Raw genomic sequence first — 19,776 nt, forward strand, 5'->3', positions numbered from 1 at the left:
TAGGTATTTTATTCTTTTTGATGCAATTGTAAATGGGATTATTTTCTTGCTTTGTCTTTCTGATAGCTCATTGTTAGTACAGAAACAGATTGCTGTATATTAATTATATATCCTGCAAGTTCATTGATGAGTTCTAATAGTTTCTTGGTGGCATATTTAGGATTTTCTTTTTCTTTTTATTTTTTTAACATTTTTTATTGATTTATAATCATTTTACAATGTTGTGTCAAATTCCAGTGTTGAGCACAATTTTTCAGTCATACATGGACATATACACATTCATTGTCACATTTTTTTCTCTGTGAGCTACCATAAGATTTTGTGTATATTTCCCTGTGCTATACAGTATAATCTTGTTTATCTATTCTACAATTTTGAAATCCCAGTCTATCCCTTCCCATCCTTTGCCCCCTTGGCAACCACAAGTCTGTATTCTATGTCTGAGTCTATTTCTGTCCTGTATTTATGCTTTGTTTTTTGTTTGTTTTGTTTTTGTTTTTTAGATTCCACATATGAGCAATCTCATATGGTATTTTTCTTTCTCTTTCTGACTTACTTCACTTAGAATGACATTCTCCAGGAGCATCCATGTTGCTGCAAATGGCATTATGTTGTCGATTTTTATGGCTGAGTAGTATTCCATTGTATAAATATACCACCTCTTCTTTATCCAGTCATCTGTTGATGGACATTTAGGCTGTTTCCATGCCTTGGCTATTGTAAATAGTGCTGCTGTGAACATTGGGGTGCAGGTGTCATCCTGAAGTAGGGTTCCTTCTGGATACAAGCCCAGGGAGTGGGATTCCTGGGTCATATGGTAAGTCTATTCCTAGTCTTTTGAGGAATCTCCACACTGTTCTCCATAGTGGCTGCACCAAACTGCATTCCCACCAGAAGTGTAGGAGGGTTCCCCTTTCTCCACAGCCTCTCCAGAAATTGTCATTTGTGGATTTTTGAATGACGGCCATTCTGACTGGTGTGAGGTGATACCTCATTGTAGTTTTGATTTGCATTTCTCTGATAATTAGTGATATTGAGCATTTTTTCATGTGCCTTTTGATCATTTGTATGTCTTCCTTGGAGAATTGCTTGTTTAGGTCTTCTGCCCATTTTTGGATTGGGTTGTTTATTTTTTTCTTACTGAGTCGTATGAGCTGCTTATATATTCTGGAGATCAAGCCTTTGTCGGTTTCATTTGCAAAAATTTTCTCCCATTCCGTAGGTTGTCTTTTTGTTTTACTTATGGCTTCCTTTGCTGTGCAGAAGCTTGTAAGTTTCATTAGGTCCCATTTGTTTATTCTTGCTTTTATTTCTTCTAGGAGAAAATTTTTGAGATGTATGTCAGATAATGTTTTGCCTATGTTTTCCTCTAGGAGTTTTATTGTATCTTGTCTTATGTTTAAGTTTTTGATCCATTTTGAGTTGATTTTTGTATATGGTGTAAGGGAGTGTTCTAGCTTGATTGCTTTACATGCTGCTGTCCAGTTTTCCCAACACCATTTGCTGAAGAGACTGTCTTTATTCCATTGTATATTCTTGCCTCCTTTGTCGAAGATGAGTTGACCAAAAGTTTGTGGGTTCATTTCTGGGCTCTCTATTCTGTTCCATTGGTCTATATGTCTGTTTTGGTACCAATACCATGCTGTCTTGATGACTGTAGCTCTATAGTATTGTCTGAAGTCTGGGAGAGTTATTCCTCCAGCCTCTTTCTTTCTCTTCAGTAATGCTTTGGCAATTCTAGGTCTTTGATGGTTCCATATAAATTTTATTATGATTTGTCCTAGTTCTGTGAAATATGTCCTGGGCAATTTGATAGGGATTGCATTAAATCTGTAGATTGCCTTGGGCAGTGTGACCATTTTAACAATATTGATTCTTCCAATCCAAGAGCATGGGATATCGTTCCATTTTTTAAAGTCTTTTTTAATTTCCTTCATCAATGGTTTATAGTTTTCTGTGTATAATTCTTTCACCTCCTTGGTTAGATTTATTCCCAGATATTTTATTACTCTGGGTGCTATTTTAAAGGGGATTGTTTCTTTACTTTCTTTTTCTGTTGATTCATCATTAGTGTAAAGAAATGCAACTGATTTTTGAATGTTAATTTTGTAACCTGCTACCTTGCTGAATTCTTCAATCAGCTCTAGTAGCTTTTGTGTGGACCTTTTAGGGTTTTCTATATATAGTAACATGTCATCAGCATACAATGACACTTTTACCTCTTCTTTTCCAATTTGGATCCCTTTTATTTCTTTCTCTTGCCTGACTGCTGTGGCCAGGACTTCCAGGACTATGTTGAATAGGAGTGGTGATAGTGGGCATCCTTGTCTTGTCCCAGATTTTAGTGGGAAGCTTTTGAATTTTTTTACCATTGAGTACTGTGCTGGCTGTAGGTTTGTCATATATAGCTTTTATTATGTTGAGATATGTTCCCTCTATACCCACTTTGGCAAGAGTTTTTATCATAAATGGGTGTTGAATTTTATCAAATGCTTTTTCTGCATCGATTGAGATGATCATGTGGTTTTTGTCCTTTCTCTTGTTGATGTGATGTATTACACTGATTGATTTGTGTATGTTGAACCAGCCTTGTGTCCCTGGGATGAACCCCACTTAGTCATAATGTATAATCTTTTTTATGTGTTGTTGGATTCTATTTGCTAATATTTTGGTGAGGATTTTGGCGTCTATGTTCATCAGTGATACTGGCCTATAATTCTCTTTTTTTGTAGTGTCTTTGCCTGGTTTTGGTATCAGGGTGATGGTGGCTTCATAGAATGAGTTTGGGAGTATTCCCTCCTTTTCAATCATCTGGAAGATTTTGAGAAGGACTGGTATGAGTTCTTTGTATGTTTGGTAGAATTCCCTGGTGAAGCCGTCCGGTCCTGGACTTTTATTTGTAGGAAGGTTTTTAATTGATATTTTTATTTCCTTTATAGTGTTTGGATTGTTCAAGTGGTCAGTTTCTTCTTGATTCAGTTTCGGTGGATAGTATGTTTCCAGAAACTTGTTCATCTCCTCTAGGTTGTCCAGTTTGGTTCCATATAGTTTTTTGTAATATTCTTGTATGATATTCTGTATTTCTATGTTATTTGTTGTAATTTCTCCATTTTCCTTTCTTATTTTGCTAATTTGTGCTCTCTCTTTTTTCTTCTTTGTGAGTTTGGCCAGAGGTTTGTTGATTTTATCTACTTTTTCAAAAAACCAGCTTTTGGTTTGGTTGATTTTTTCTATGGTCTTGTTAATCTCTATTGTATTTATTCCCTCCCTGATCTTTATAATTTCCTTCCTTCTTCTGCCTTTTGGGGCTTTTTGTTCTTCTTTTTCTAATTCATTCAGGTGGTGGGTTAAATTGTTTATTTGAGATTGTTCTTCTTTTTTGAGGAAGGCCTGTATCGCTATAAACTTCCCTCTTAGCACTGCCTTTGCTTGTGTCCTATAGATTTTGAGTGGTTGTGCTTTCATTGTCATTTGTCTCAAGGTATTTTTTAATTTCAGCTTTGATTTCCTCATTGACCCATTGTTTTTTAAATAACATATTGTTTAATCTCCATGCTTTCCTTTTTTTCTCCTTTGTTTCTCTGTTGTTGATTTCTAGTTTCATGGCACTGTGGTCAGTAAAGATGCTTGAGATAATTTCTATCTTCTTAAAATTGTTGAGGTTTCTTTTTGCCCAAGTACATGATCAATCCTGGAAAATGTTCCATGTGCACTTGAAAAGAATGTATATCCTATTTGGGGGGGGGGGGTGTAATGCTCTGAAAATATCCACCAAATCTAGTTTTTCTATTGTATTATTTAATTTCTCTGTTGCCTTATTTATTTTCTGTCTGGAAGATCTGTCTAGTGATGTTAATGCAGTGTTAAAATCTCCAACTATGATTGTATTCCCATCAATATCCCCCTTAATCTCTGTTAGTAATTGTTCTATGTACTTAGGTGCTCCTATATTGGGTGCATATATATTAACGAGTGTAATATCCTCATCTTGTATCACTCCTTTAATCATTATAAAATGTCCTTCTTTATCTTTCTTTATGGACTTCGTTTTAAAGTCTATTTTGTCTGAAATCAGTACTGCAACACCTGCTTTTTTGACTTTTCCATTTGCATGGAATATCCTTTTCCATCCTTTCACTCTCAATCTATATGTGCCCTTCTCCCTAAAGTGTGTCTCTTGTATGCAGCATATTGAAGGTTCTTGCTTTATTATCCAGTCTGCCACTCTATGTCTTTTGACTGGAGCATTTAGTTCATTAACATTTACAGTAATTAATGATAGATGTGTGTTTATTGCCATTTTGAACTTCTCTTTGCAGTTGATTTGGTATTTCCTCTTTGTTCCTTTCTTCTTCCTTTTGTGGTTTGGTAATTTTCCTTTGTATTATCCTGGATTTTATTTAATTTTTGTGACTCCCTTGTAAGTTTTTGGCTTGTGGTTACCCTTTTTCGTAAATCTATTAGCCCATTACTGTAACTGTTTAGTATCACATTAACTGCAAACAGTGACAGGTTTCCTTCTTTTCCACTTTGGATTTCTTTTATTTCTTTTTCTTGTCGGATGCTGTGGCTATGACTTCCAATATTGTGTTGAATAAAGAAGGCGAGAGTGGACATTCCTGTCTTGTTCCTCATCTTAGAGGAAATGCTCTCAGATTTTCACTATTGAATATGATGTTAGCTGTGAGCTTGTCATACATGGCCTTTGTTATGTTGAGGTATGTTCCCTCTATACTCACTTTGTTCAGAGTTTTTATCATGAATAAATGTTGAATTCTGTGAAAAACTTTTTCTTCATCTATTGAAGTGTTCATACGATTTTTATTCTTCAGTTTGTTAATGTGGTGAATCACATTGATTGATTTGTGGATATTGAGCCATCCTTGCACCCATGGGATAAATCTCACTTATCATCATGTAAGATCCTTTTATGTATTGTTGAATTTGATTTGCTAATATTCTGTTGAGGATTTTTGCATGTGTTCATCAGTGACATTGACTTGTAATTTTCTTTTTTAGATTCCACATATAAGTAATATAGTATTTGTATTTCTCTCTCTGAGTTGCATAGTCTCTAGGTCCACCCACACTGTTGCAAATGACAATATTTTATTCTTTATTATGGCCGAGTAATATTCCATCGTGTGTGTGTGTGTGTGTGTGTGTGTGTGTGTGTGTGTGTGTGTGTGTGTGTGTGTAGGGGGGTGCACATCTTCTTTATCCACTCATCTGCTTTTGGGTACTTGGGTTGATATCATGTCTTGGCTATTGTAAATATGTTGCTCTGAACATTGGGGTGCATGTATCTTTTTGAATTAGTATTTTCATTTTTCTGAATGTATTCCCAGGAGTGGAAATGCTGCATCATATGGTAGTTCTATTTTCAGTTTTTAAGGAATCTCCATACTGTTTTCCACAGTGGCAGCACCATTTTACATTCCCACCAACAGTGTATGAGGGTTCCTTTTTCTCCACCTCCTTGTCAAATTTGTTATTTGTAGATTTTCGCTGATAGTTATTCTGATAGGTGTGAGGTGATAATCTCATTGTGGTTTTGAATTGCATTTCTCTAATAATTAGCAATATTGAGCATCTCTTACATACCTGTTGGCCATATGTTTGTCTTCTTTGGGGAAATGTCTATATAAGTCTCATATTGATTGTTTAAATTGTATTGTTTGTTTTTTGATTTTGAGTTATATAAGCTATTTGTGTATTTTGGATATTAACCCCTTGTTGGTTGGATTGTTTGCAATATTTTCTCCCGTTCTGTAGGTTGTCTTTTTGTTTTGTTGATGGCTTCCTTTGCTGTGCAAAAGCTCTTAAGTTGGTTAGGTTCCCCCTCCTTTTTTTTTTTTTTTTTTTTTTTTTGCTGTGGGAAACTGATCTCAGAAAATATTGCTAAGATTTACATCCAAAAATGTTTTGCCTCTGTTCTCTTCTAGGAGCTTTATTGTGTCATGTCTTACATTTAGTTCTTTAAACCATTCTGAGTTTATTTTTGTGTATGGTGTGAGGGAGTGTTCTAATTTGTTTTACATGTGGCTGTCCAGCACCAATTATTGAAGAGACTGCCTTTTCTCTACTGTATATTCTTGCCTCCTTTGTTATAGATTAATTGACCATGGATGCATAGGTTTATTTCTGGACTGTCTATTCTGTCTGCTGATCTGTGAGTCTGTTTTTGCACCAGCATCTTGCTGTTTTGATGACTGTAGCTTTGTAGTATAGTTTGTAATCTGAAAGTTTTATACCTCTAGTTTTGTTCTTTTTTCCTCAGGATTGTTTTGGCAACTTGGGGTCTTTTGTGATTCCATATAAATTTTAGGATTATTTATTCTAGTTCTGTAAAAATGTCATGGACATTTTGATAGGGATTGCATTAACTCTGTAAATTGCTGTGTGTAGTATGGCCATTTTAATAATAAATTAATTCTTCCAAAAGAGCACAGGGTATTTTTCCATTTCTTTGAATCTCTTTAAAATGTTCATCAATGTTTTATAGTTTTCAGTGTACAGGCCTTTCACCTCCTTAGTTAAGTTTATTCCTAGGGTTTGTGTTTCTGTTTTTGTTTTTGTTTTTGATGCGACTTTTAACAGGATTGTTTTTTTTACTTTATCTTTCTGATATTTCATTATTAGTGTATAAAAACACAACACATTTCTGTACATTAATCTTGTATCCTGCAATCCTGCTGAATTTATTTATTAGTTCTAATAGTTTTTGAGTGGGGACTTCAGGGATCCCTAAATAGAGTATCAGGTCTTCTGCAAACAGTGACAATTTTACCTCTTCCCTTCCAATTTGGATATCTCTTATTTCTTTTTCTCGGTCTGATTGCTATTGGTAGGACTTCCAATACTATGTTAAATAGAAGCATCTTTATCTTTTTCCTGAATTTCGCAGGAAGGCATTCAGCTTTTCACCGTTGAGTATTAGGTTGGCTGTGGGTTTGTTGTAAGTGGCCTTAATCATGTTGCGATATATTCCCTCTGTACCTACTCTGATGAGAATTTTTATCATGAATAGATGTTGAATTTTGTCAAATGCAATTTTTGTATCTATTGATCCTGTGGCTTTTGTTTTTCCTTTTGTTAATGTGGTGTATCCCATTTATTGATTTGAGTTTATTGAACCATCCTGTGACCTTGGGATAAAACCAATTTGATCATGTTGTACAATCCTTTTTATGTATTGTTGGGTTTGTTTGCTAATGTTTTGTTGAAGGATTTTGTGCCTATATTCATCAAAGATACTGGCCTGTAATTTTCATTTTTATAGTTTTGGTATCAGGGTAATGGTGGCTTGTAGAACAAACTTGAGAGTGTTCCTTCCTCTTCAATTTTATGGAATAGTTTGAGAAAGATAGGTCTAAATTCTTCTTCATAGGTTTGGTAGAATTTCCCAGTGAAGCTATCCAGTCCTGGACTTTTGTTCACAGGGAGTTTTAAAAAAATTATTACTACAGATTCTGTTTCACTTCCAGTGATAAGTCCATTCAAGTTTTCTGTTTTTTTCTTGACCAAGTCTTAGCAGTCTATATGTTCCCAGAAATTTGTCCATTTCTTCTAGGTTGTCCAGTTTGTTGGCATATAACTGTTCATCGTATTGTCTTACTGATTTTTTTAAAGTCTCTGTGGCATTGGTTGTTATTTCTCCTCTTTCATTCTTTATTTTATTTATTTGGGCCCTCTCTCTTTTCTTCTTGGTGAGCTTGGCTAAAGGTTTATAAATTTTGTTTATCTTTCCAAAAATAACCATTACTTGTTTTTTTTTTTTTAATCTGTATTTTATTTCCTCTCTGATCTTTCTTATTTCCTTCCTTTTGCTGACTTTGGGCTTTGTTTGTTCTTCTTTTTCTAATTCTTTTAGGTGGTAGGTTGTTCATTTGAGATTTTCCTTTTACCTTCAGGAAGGCCCATTTCACTATGAACTTCCCTTTTAGAACTGCTTTTGTTGCATTCCATAGACTTTGGAAAGTTGTGTTTTCATTTTCATTTGTCTCAAGGTATTTTCTGATTTCTCCTCTGATTTTATCTTTGACCCATTATTTTTTCAGTGGCATGTTTGTTTAGTCTCCACGTGTTTGTTCTTTTCCTGTTTTTCTTTCTATTTTTGATTTCTAGTTCTGTACTGTTGTGGTCAACAAAGATGCTTGATATAATTTCTGTACTCTTAAATGAGTTGAGTATTGTTTTGTAACCTAGTATGTAGTCTATCCTAGAAAACAATCCATGCATGTTTGGAAAAAATGTGTATTCTGATTTTTTTTGGATGTAGTGACCTGTAAATATCAATGAAGTTCAACTGGTCTGTTCTGTCATTTAGGGCCTCTGTTGCTTTATTGATTTTCTGTCTGGATGATCTGTCCATCATTGTCAGTGGGGTGTTAAAAGTCTTCTCTTATTTTTTTGTTATTTTCAAGTTCTCCCTTTTTGTTTGTTAGTATTTGTTTTATATATTTAGGTGCTGCAAGATGGATGTATATATGTTAATGAGTATAATATCTTTTTCTTGTATTGATTCCCTTATCATTATATAATGCCCTTCTTTGTCTTTCATTATAGCCTTTGTTTTAAATTCTATTTGGTCTGATAAGCATATTGCTACCCCTACTGTCTCGTCATTTCCGCTTGCATGAAATATGTTTTTCCATCCTTTTACTTTCAGCCTGACTGTATTTTGCCCTGAAGTGAGCCTCCTGTAGGCAGCATATTGAAAAGTCTAGCTTTGCTATTCAATCAGCCACCCTATATCCTTTGATTAGAGTATTTAGTTCATTTACATTTAGTATTTATTGATAGATATGTACTTATTTCCTGTTTTCCACTTGTTTCTTTGTAGTTTTCTTTGTTCATTTCTTCTGGCAGAATAGGCCTTCAGGTAGACATTTTCAGGAGAAGATTTTGACATTTACTGGACAACTGCCAGCTTCTGCAACAAGCTGGCTAAGAACAGCCATGCAGTCATGTATGTTTGGCTTTATTGCTAGTATGTCTACTTCATATGCCCAGCTGGGCTCAGTCACCACCTGACCACCCCAAAAATCTGTCTTTTTAAATTATAAACTTGAATTATAAACTTCAAAAATCACACTGTTAGGTTACTAGCTATTTGAGCTTTTTTCCTTAGAGAGAAGAACAATTCAAATTAGACTTCAAATACATTTGATTTTCTTACATTCAAGTAAATCCTAAAATTGTTTCTGTAAATCTCAGTAAAGATCCAAGCTTTTGGATATACCTTTAGACTTCTTTTTTTGTGATTAGTAATGAGACAGGAAGGAAGGGAGCAGGACACAGCCATTATTAAAAGAATGACACAGCCATTAGCATCCAAGATGGTGGAAGATTCACCTCCCAGTAGACCTTGAGCTTTAATATACACTCATTGAAATACAATCACTGCTTAATGTCACTCCCACAGGTGCCAGGGCAGTTTCAAGGCTGATTATGATCAGATCAAAGGTCAAAAGGTGGGTGATGGCCCATTTCCTGGAAATTCCAGCCCTTTCCCCAAAGTAGTTGGCATAATCCTCCCCCTTGTTAGATATGAAATCACCTAGCCCAAGGGCTCAACTTGTGGCCTTCCGGTTTTGTCTAGTTCACGTGGTGGGGGTGTTAGGCTGAAGAATCAGGAACCTGCGCTCATGTTTCCGCTTCTTTGCTGACAAATGAATACGGATGCAGCCTCTGAGTAGCCGGGGCTGTGGGCTCTTCTTTCTGTGCTTAATTAAACCGAAAAGACTGGCTCTGCTCACACAGAACCATGACAAACTCTCAGGTGAGGAATTACAATCTCCCAGGCCTTCTGAAAAATTGCACATGAGTGGGCGGCAGCTTCCCTGCTCACTTTCCTTCCTCAGTCTGCTTTCTGTCAGTGACGACACACTTTGTTGTTTCGTATGATCACTTTTGAGGCAAACCTAACTTTTCCTCTGCCTGCTACTTTGCTTTTTTCCTTCTGGAAAGATAGGTTGGGCCAGTGAAGCCAGTATGAAAATTGGCCACAAATGATAGATGGATAGATGGATGGATAGACAGATAGACAGATAGAAATAGAATGGCACTTTGCATTCCTTGCTATTGGCCCTGGGCCCCTTGCCAAGCAGAGCTGACCACTGTGTCTTCACTGGCGGTGTCTACATGACATAGGGCTGGAGAAAGACAGGGAACAAACTTCTTTCTCCACCACTGATACCCAAATCACCACCTCCCCAGAGTGTCCTTTGCAATAACCGTTGTCTCTTTTCTGGTCTTTAGAAATGTAAATCCTCTCAGAAGAGTACCTAATATATTAGGTACTCAATATTTTCAACTTTCTCAGAGCCTTTTTTCCCTTAATAAAATGGCAAAAGCATCATAGGACTGTCAAGTGTTTGAATCTAAAAAGACCTAGGGAGGGGGTGGGAGGGGTGGCCAACACACTGTGTCCGTCCTGCAGGTTGGTACAGATGGCTCTTGCTAATAACCATGGCAGTGGAATTTCTTGACAATGGTGGACTTGAATCAATTCTGGCTGTTTATAATTTACAGCTTGAGGATTTAAAATGTGACTAATACCCTAGGGCTGCGGGGACAAGGATTTGTTCCCTCCCCTAACTGCACCATAATGAGGTCAGGTGCTCTGTGGACTGTGGGCACCAAGACACTTCCTGACCCAGTGACTCCACTTCTAAGACTCTGTCCTAAGGAACTATCAGAAGCAAACATAGAGACTTATCTACCAGGAATCTCATAACCGTTGTTACTTATCTTCATGACAAACTAGAAATTCCCTAAATTTCCAACAACAGATGGATGGTAAAGCTAATGTGTTGATCCATGTAATGGAATATGATGCCAACATTAAAACTACTTGTAGATGAATATCTAATAGCACAGGAAATGCTAATGACATGGCTAAGTTGAATAATCAAAGGACAAAGCAATTTCTGTATGTAAATTATGTCTACTCATGCATATATTTGAACTTGACTTAATATTTATTTATATATAGGAAAAAAGACTGAAAGGAAGTTCTTTAAATGTTAACAGTGGGCATCTCTGAGTTATAGAATTATATACAATTGTTATGTTATTTGTTATCCTCTTCCATAGTTTCCAAGTTATTAAAAATAAATATTTCCCCTCTTAGAAATTTGTAGGCACATATGAATTTTGCAAATATATATAGAGTTACTGAGACATGGGGAAAAATACATGCTGTTGAAATTTGTGAATTTTGAAAGCACCCTGGCTTAGATGTGAAGTTAGAGAACTGTTGATGTGATTTCTTTTTTTTTTTTAATGGAGTTACTGGGGATTGAACCTGGGACCTTATGCATGCTAAGCAGGCGCTCTACCACTAAACTGTACCTTCCCCCCGACTTCTTTTTTTCAGAAGGAGAAAGGGTCAGGAATAATACAGATGTTATAAATATTTTCTACCTTAAGTCAGAAAGAAAAATGCTAGGATTTCAGTTCTGTGGACTGTCATTTTTGTCTTTTTTTTTTTAATTTAAGTATAGTCAGTTACAATGTGTCAATTTCTGGTGTACAGCATAATGTTTCAGTCATACATATACATACATATGTTCATTTTCATATTTTTTCATTATAGGTTATTACAAGATATTGAATATAGTTCCCTGTGCTATACAGAAGAAATTTTGTTAATCTATTTTATATGTAGTTGTTAGTATTTGCAAATCTCAAACTCCCAATTTATCCTTTCCCACCCCCTTTACCCCTTGGTAACCATAAGTTTGTTTACCATGGTGGACTGCCATTTTTATTCCTAGGCTCTTGGAACAATGGAAAATAATATCTGGACAGTGTCAAATTAAGTTTAAATTTGGAACAGCCTGAAGTCTCTTGGGGATATTTCCTAGTGAAATTCATTTTATTTTTGGTGTCTTAAAGGCATAACTAAATATAAAAAAGCTTAGAAACTATTCCCTACACTTAATCATGACTATTAAATACTTTGTGTGCACAAAATGCAACAGAAATGTTAAATAATGAGATCAGGTGGGCATGGCCACCTCAGAGAAAACACAACATACTCTTGACTTTTCCCATTTCTGATTTTCCTTTTTCATGGCAACAAGTCGAATTGTCCTCATTGTGTAAAGTGATTGTGCTGTGAGCTGTTCTGAGACCCTGTGAGGTTGTGCTTTCTGAGGAGAAATAGCACCTCTGCTCTCTTGAACAGTCTCCCCTCTTCAGAGGGCCAGTGGTGATTACAAGCATATTGTTGATTTAATGGTTTAGAAAACTTTTATTTTAGTCAAAAAGCCAATCTTATGATGCAAATAAGCTATGATTGCTGGAGTTCAACTCATTCATTATCAAGTATTTGTTAAGAATTTGCACTGACCTGGGTACCACTTAAGGTACCAGATAAAACAAGATGGAAAACATGGCAGTCATTCATAAGGAGCTTACGGTCTAATAGAAATAATTGAATCAATAGCCAAACTCTCTTTTTCTGCTTTCCATTTACATCTCCTTATTTAATGCAACAAAACTGAGTTATTTCCTTTTAATCTACATTATACAGCTGAGAAAATGAAGCTCAGGGTGGTTAAATAATGTGAATGATGTCATGATAACAGTCAGCTTTCCCAGATGCTGTGTAACAAACCAGCCCAGGGAGTGACAGAAAACACCTGGATATTAATAGACTTACTGGGACATTTAGCTAAATGCACCTGAGGCCCTTCTGGATTTGCAGTTATGAGAGGTGAAAATTTAAAAACCCAGCTAATTGAACAGATAAAAGAAGGTGTACTAACTATAAAATCCCTCAGGCAGAATTCCATTTCCACCTCTCCACTCTAATCTGTGCTCATCAAGGCATCGATGCCAGGCTCATTCCCTGCCAGGCTCTCCTCCACTGGTGTTAAAGCCCCTGAAGTCCTCAGTCATCTGTGTTCCCCACTGTAAGTGCCTAGGGCTGCTCAGAGGTGGTGCCCAGAGGACACCAGCTGGCTGGAGACAGACTCCTTCCCTGACTGGAGTGCGACATGATGGGTGTTGTTAGATCCGGTCCGGGACCCTCGGTTTCACTCATCAGCGAGACCAGTCGTCTTGCCTGTGTCACAGGTGCATGCTTGAGTGAGAAAGAGAAAACGGGTGGAAACAGTTTCCTTTGCTTTGCACTTATGATCTGAAGTTATTTCCCCAGGTGAGTGTTTCACAGCATCCACAGAAGCTCCACATGGCCTCGGCACCTTTAGGAAAGGCAATGTACTAGGATATAAAATGACATATTCCCAACAATTAGGAATGAAAACGATTTCCACAAGTGTTCATGAAAAACTAGCTGCTTTTAAACATCGAATGTCCCTTAATGAGGGTGACCATATATCCAGGGGCTGGGGGGCTCTGTCGTGTCTGTGCCATTATTTCCCTCTTAAAAGTCTCCTGGTTTGGACGCTAAGTTTATGAACAGGCCAAAGCCCAGTGGAAGGGGTTCAGGTGCAGTGTGAACCTTTGCTTTGCTTCAGTTGTGGCTTCTGACCCGCTGAGGGCCCCCTCCCTGCCATCCTGTTTATCATCTTATTATAACTCCATTGGCCAGACTGTTGCTGCTTGATCTCTCAAGGGAAGTTGAAGCTATTAGGATATTTTAAATGTGGGATATGGAAATATTCCGATATTAGGAAACAGAATTTTCTGGATAGAAATTTCTTAATATAAAAGCGCCCATCATATTCTGAATGGTTTTCTCAATGAAAAACTGCACGGAACAGCAAAGGTGGCTGGAATCTATTTTAATACTAAAGCGAGCCTAAATGTATGGACCCCATAGCATCTGGTCTCCTGTGTGAATTTCTGCATTGCATTTCCATCCTGGTGTATGCGGGGGAGGAGGGCTGTTTTTTAATGGTCTCTCCTAGAAGTCCAGCTTTTCACAATTCAGATAGAACATGTGAAATTTCCCACTGACTCTTGGGCTCGTTCTTGAGCACCACTGTCATTTTTGTGTTGATGATCCCTTTCCTTCTCTGTGTCTTTCAGGTCTCGCTCTCCTTTACCCCCGTTCTTCAGCACCAGGTCTAAAGACCCCTGCTTTACAGAAAACACTCCTTTGCTGAGGAATTTCTCACAAGAGAAAGGGTGAGTTTTTTTTTTCCCCTTCCTTATAAAATGAAGACATCTCTGAGAATTACCCTTGGCGCTTATGCTGAAGAACTTCTTCTTGAGATGAACTTTTACCTGAAATGTTTGGTCTCTGCCAGATCCTTGTCAATTCAAGGTGTGTTCCTGTGTCTGGCAGTTGTATTCTGTGGCTGCTGAATTTCCAAGTAACTTTAAACAGCACATGTACACAGTCACACATGCACACAGCTCTGACAGGCCATCTCGCCAGGCCAGGGCTTCTCAACTGGAGGTGGCACTGGCACTGTCTGGAGATATTTATTGTTGTCACAGATGGGGGAGGGGCACTACTGGCATTTAAGGGCAGAGGCCAGGGATGCGCTAAACATCCTGCAATGCACAGGGCACTGCCCTACAAGAAAGACGTATCCAGCTGAAATGTCAATAGTTATGGGGTTGAAAATGTATAATTAAAAAAAAACTCCACTTCCTATATGTTTGAAGGTCCTTTGGGGGATAAACCCAGGTGGTCCTCGAACTGCTGAGCAGAGCTGATCTGTACAGACTGTCTCCCTTGGGATGAAGGGGCAAACTCAGGCCTCCAGCCTCATCTCCTCTCCCCCCTGCAGACAGACTCCTGGAAGCCTGAGCCACCTGTTCATTGTCCCCTGACTCCCCACACATTACAAACTTGGTGACGTTGTGAGCTGGATGGAGCTGGCCTGAGAAAGGCTGGAAAGGTCCAAACTCAGAACAAGCAGATGTTTTTTGAAGGTCCACAATTTATTTTGAAGATTGAGTGACCCTGGATGATGTCCGTTGAGCCAAGGTTCTGTGATGTCAAGAAAGACCCATTCCCACTAGTTGGACAGTCCTACAATATCTGTGGTCCTTTTAAGAACCAGGATTGCTTCCACATTTCACACTCACAACTGAGATGAAGTGTTTTGGAGGTGCCACTATTTCCGTGAAAATAACCACAAAGCCTCAATTTCCAGGCCACGGCGCATGCCCGTTTGCCATCCGGAGTCCATCACTGCTGAAGAATCTTGGGAGAGCAGCTCGGCTGAGTGGGAGGGAGAATCCCTGCTGGCAGGTTCTTCTGGATCTGCCTCCCCAGAGAAGGGAGAGTTTCTGGACAGCACTCCCATCAGGTTCCGCCGTCTTTCCAAGCTGAGGTAGGTACACTTGGAGTGTCAGTGTCACTGGCACAGGGCTATGGTCGCCCGGCGCGTCCTCCTCGCCTGGGGCAGGGCTGGGGGCTCTTGTCCTCACGGCATCCTCCTGGTGACAGGGTGGATGGAGGTGAGGAAGAAGGCTAGGCGGCACTTTCCCGGAAGGTTAGCTACGTTTTCTCCAGGCCCTGGAGGACAGCGAACCAGCGTGCAGCCCTCGAGGCTACGGGAAAGCCCAGTTACAGACCTGAATGGCCCCTACACCCCTGGCCTTCCTGTGTGTGACCGGGGCCTTCACACCCCGGAGGTCTGCGGCCCGCGGATGGAACGGACGCGCTTCAGCAGTCCCCGCCTGTTTGAGAAGCGCATGTCATCATTCGCAGTTAGTGACGGAGCACGTTGTTAGCAGGGTTGGCGCTAAGCGCCACGCCCTGCCGGAGGGGAACTGCACATGGGGGAGAAAGCGTTTTCGGGGCGGCGGGGGGTGCGGGTGGGGCCGCGGAGGCGGGGTCGCGCGTGCGTGGGAGGGCGGGGGCGGCGCAGGCGCGGGGACCCAGGGTGCTTTGGCGGGACCACCCGCGCAGGCGGGGGCGGGAGCGCGCTCTCCCGGCTTTGTCCGCTGGGGCTTCCGTGCCAGCAGTTGCAGGGAGGCTTCTATTGAGAGCAGCACGTTTGAAAGTGGCATTTCCAGGGATAGAATAAGGCTTGAGGACCAGGACCATCAAGGTCCTCATTCTGTACCTGCTCCGAGGTAGCTGAGGAACCAGCGGGGCCAGGTATGCCCGTGCAACTGTCTCTTTGTCGCCTGGTGTCCCCCTCGTGCCATAGCGTTCAGTGAGCTTCCACTAAGACGGTCTGTGCAAAAGCCCGGAAATAGACGAGAAGAGACCATCGCAACTATCAAATATTATTATTTCTCTACATTAGAGGAGCTGTCTTTTCTGAAGCTGTTTGAAGGGCGGATTGGAGGTGTATGTACCTACATCCCAAAGGGCATCTGTCTGTACCCAGAAAGACCCACTCTTCATTGTCCTGTTGATCTTTCAGGCAATCCTGGGAGGTAGATGTAGGAAGGTACCTCAGGGAGGTTAGGAATTTCGTCTGAGATCATGCAGGTTGTGCAGCGAGCTTAGGGGGAGGAATGTGACCCCAGGCCCCCCACCAGTGCTTGACCTTGGAGATGTCTTTTCCCACCCAGCCATATGTAGTTTCTTTGCCATGACTAGTCTTAGCTCTTGTAGGTGTGACAAATATTTGGCTGAATAGGTGTGACAAATATTTGGCGGGTGAATCTGCTGTAAAATTATTTTAATCACGTGAAGACGTGAACAAGGATCTGGCCCCGTGGGTCTCCAGGATGGTGAGCTCTGACACTCTCAACACCCTTCCCCAGCTGGCTGGCTCACAGCTCCAGAGGGCGCCAGGTTCCTCAAATATCCCATACCATGGAAAACAGAATGAAATACATTTGAGACTTTACATTCAATGGTTGTTTTATCTTCTACTATTCACGGAACAGCTGCCTCACACTTGCCACTTAACTGAAAGACTTAATCCTTTTTAACATGTCTAGAAAGTACTACGCAGGATTATTGAAGAAACTTATGAAGAACATTTAGGATTGTCAGCTCTGCTGAATATGTCAGTTATATGGAAAGAAATTTGTGTTTAGAATAGTTGAATTAAGGCTTCATGCTTTAAAAAAAGTGTTATTTTGATTCCCATTTTAATAGGAGCTGTGGGTCATAATTTGGAAGTGTGAAATGACGATTCATCAGATTTATTAACTCTAAGAGAATGCAAAACAAGATTTTACCATTTTAGAGGATCAGAAAACTTTTGAAAAAGATGTCCCAGTGTAGACTTTCTTCCTTCGTTCTACAAACAGGTGTCAAGCATAGACTGCGTACCTGCTTCCTTGTGCAGGGGCAGAGCACAGATACTCTGGGCTTTCCCTCGAGGAGTGGCCAGTGAGAGAGCACCCCCTCCCCCAGACCTGGGCAGTGATAGTGTCTTCCAGGAGGTGGGATTTGGAGGGCTCTGGGGAGGTAACATGAGCAGAGAGAAGCCTGGAGGGGCCGAAAAGGATGGGCCAGGCCCCTGTTCACCAAGGGCCTAAGGGCCACAGTTAAGAAGTCTGGTGGCTGGGCCAGGGCCCCATTAGGAGCCCTCAGAGGGTACCAAGCACATGGCCTGATTGTCTATAAAATTATCTCCTGGGGGTGGGTGTTGTAACTCAGTGGTAGAGCTGGTGCTTGGCGTGCATAAGGTCCTGGGTTCAATCCCCAGTGCCTCCGATAAGGGCAAAAATTTAAAATAAAAATAAGTAAATCATTATCTTCTAAGGAATTCTTAGCAGACTTTGCTGGTACAAGTGGTTATAGCACAGCAATGTCTTTTTTGAATTGTTTGGTTATGTCTCAGTCAATGTTTATTTGGTGATCAAATCTGTATTCCCATCTTTCAGAAAACTTAGGGGCAAATTATTGGCAAATATGAATCTGAGAGCCAAGATAAGGCTTGTTTCCAGGAAACTAGTCTTTAAAAGGCTAGTGAAGAGGCCCAAGTCTTGAATTTAAGGGTCTCTGGCCAGAAGCCACGTTCAGACACTTGGGGTTAATTTGGTTCCCCTCTGTAACCTCCACCAAGCTGCATTTCATGAAGCTGTATGCTTACAGCAGGTCAGCTGGTGTCCTCAGCAGGTGTCCTCCTTCAGCCCATATTATGGAGAGGGTTCCACACATATGCTTTGAGGTGGACATGTCCCAGGATTTCAGCACGTGTCTGAGGTTTGGCGGTTCTGGGCCCAGGAAAACGGGGCTCCCGGGGGTGTGACTCGGGCCTGCCTTTCCTCTTGCAGGTGCTGTGTGCGGTGGCTGAAAGTCTCAGGCTTGTTTGTCTTTGTGGTGCTGTGCACTGTGAGTACCATGGCGCCCCCAACTCTGCTGCAGAGCCTGCACGGGCCTCGGGCCCAGTGGCAGGGCACCCGGGGTGTGGGGCTCACACATTTCTTTGCAGGAGATGCTGAGGGGTGGCAGTCTGGGGGAGGCCTGCTGTTGTCCCCAGTCACATGGGAGAAGGAGTTAACCTGTCCCCCTGGGTCTCAATTCTCACCTTACATGGCTTGCCAAATTCTCTTTTCAACCACACGCAGTAAACATTCTTTATTTGTGTTGTCAAATTAGCATTCATGGGTGGCCCCAGGAATGCCTCAGTGCCCCTTTGAGATGGTGCCCAGCTGGACCACCCTGTTTTGGGGGAGTGAAGTTCTGTGTTTGCCTCTTCTCTGGAGGCTGCCCTGATTCAACTTGCCTGTACATCCCCAGGGAGGGCTGAAGGGCTGGAGGTGACCTGAGTGTGCCGTCTGACTTGAGGGGTCACGAGTTTCACTGCCAGCATCAGAGTGCTGTGTGCTCTGGTGTGGCCCCAGCTGGGATCACTCTGCTGGCACTCAAAATTTATTTACAGAATGAATGGGTGTGAGGCCCCCGTGTCTGGCTGTGTGTCTGTGTGAGGTATCTGTACCTGGCTATGTTTCTGTGTATGTGCATGCCTGTATGGGACATGTGGGTCATTGGTGGTCTGTGACCATTCTGAGATTTGTGTGTGTGCCCAGGGAATTATTTTGTGTTTGTACCTGGTTTTAGCAATGGCATAAGACAGTTTGTGTGGGCTGTTTTGGGAGACCCCAGTAGGTGGTTGGTGTGTGCTGCTGTGACAGGGTGTGAGATTGTGAATGAGGAAGGGATGGGTGATTACCTGTGCCCTGTGGACTCCGGGACTTGGGTGGCTGTGGCTCTTGTCTGTAGGTGGCTCGTGATGACAGTTGTGCTGGGTGCCCTGGGTGACTGGAAGCTGTGTGCGTGACCACATGCAACTGTGAATACATGGTCCTCATTTTCTGTGTGTGGGAGCATGAGGATGGGGGCCACACAGTGCAAGATTGAGTTCCTCTTCTCAGTGTGATGTGTAGAGAACAGTGTTGCAACTCACAACACTGCAAAGGTACGTGAAGTCAGTACTGGCCGCAATGAATTGAGTATAGCCAACTCTTTAAGAACCCACAAAGGAGGGGAGTAGTGACCCAGAGAAAGGAAATCTATGCGTCAAAAAAAACCCCAATTACACGGAATGCTGAAAACTTCATGAATTTACTTTTTTGGCTACCAGTTTGCTTCCCTATTTCCTACTCACAGAATTGTGTGGTTCTGAAGCCCATGCTGCTTAGCACAGCCTGGGAGCTAGGTGCACTGGGGTTTCCAAGGAGGAGGTCAGGGTGAGCCAAGTCCTCTCTGATTCCCCCGAGAGCTGCCCTGAGCTCTGTGGCTGGTCCTCTGACTTCTTCTGGGAGTTGAAATGTCAGTGATTTGTAGGGACAGCCAAAATAGAATTTGAGGAGTTTGTTTGGAACTATCTGTAATCTGTTATCTCATCATCACTTTAATTTACTTTGTGATGGTGCGTAAGATGCTTTGCAAATTCCCCAAGCATGTGCTCCCTCTGTCAGTGGGTT

At 40.8% G+C, this 19,776-nt stretch overlaps 1 protein-coding gene across 1 annotated transcript in view; it reads left to right on the plus strand.

Moving 5' to 3' along the window:
- The window catches only part of OCA2 (OCA2 melanosomal transmembrane protein), a 175,198-nt gene that overhangs the window by 19,812 nt on the left and 135,610 nt on the right, over positions 1–19,776 (plus strand). The window contains 3 exon segments of the mRNA XM_032479273.1: positions 14,008–14,106; positions 15,087–15,266; positions 18,124–18,181. Of these exon segments, the coding sequence (XP_032335164.1) occupies positions 14,008–14,106; positions 15,087–15,266; positions 18,124–18,181 (337 nt within the window).

This window comes from Camelus ferus, chromosome 5 (assembly GCF_009834535.1).
Source record: "Camelus ferus isolate YT-003-E chromosome 5, BCGSAC_Cfer_1.0, whole genome shotgun sequence".
In the NCBI taxonomy this organism is placed as follows: domain Eukaryota; kingdom Metazoa; phylum Chordata; class Mammalia; order Artiodactyla; family Camelidae; genus Camelus; species Camelus ferus.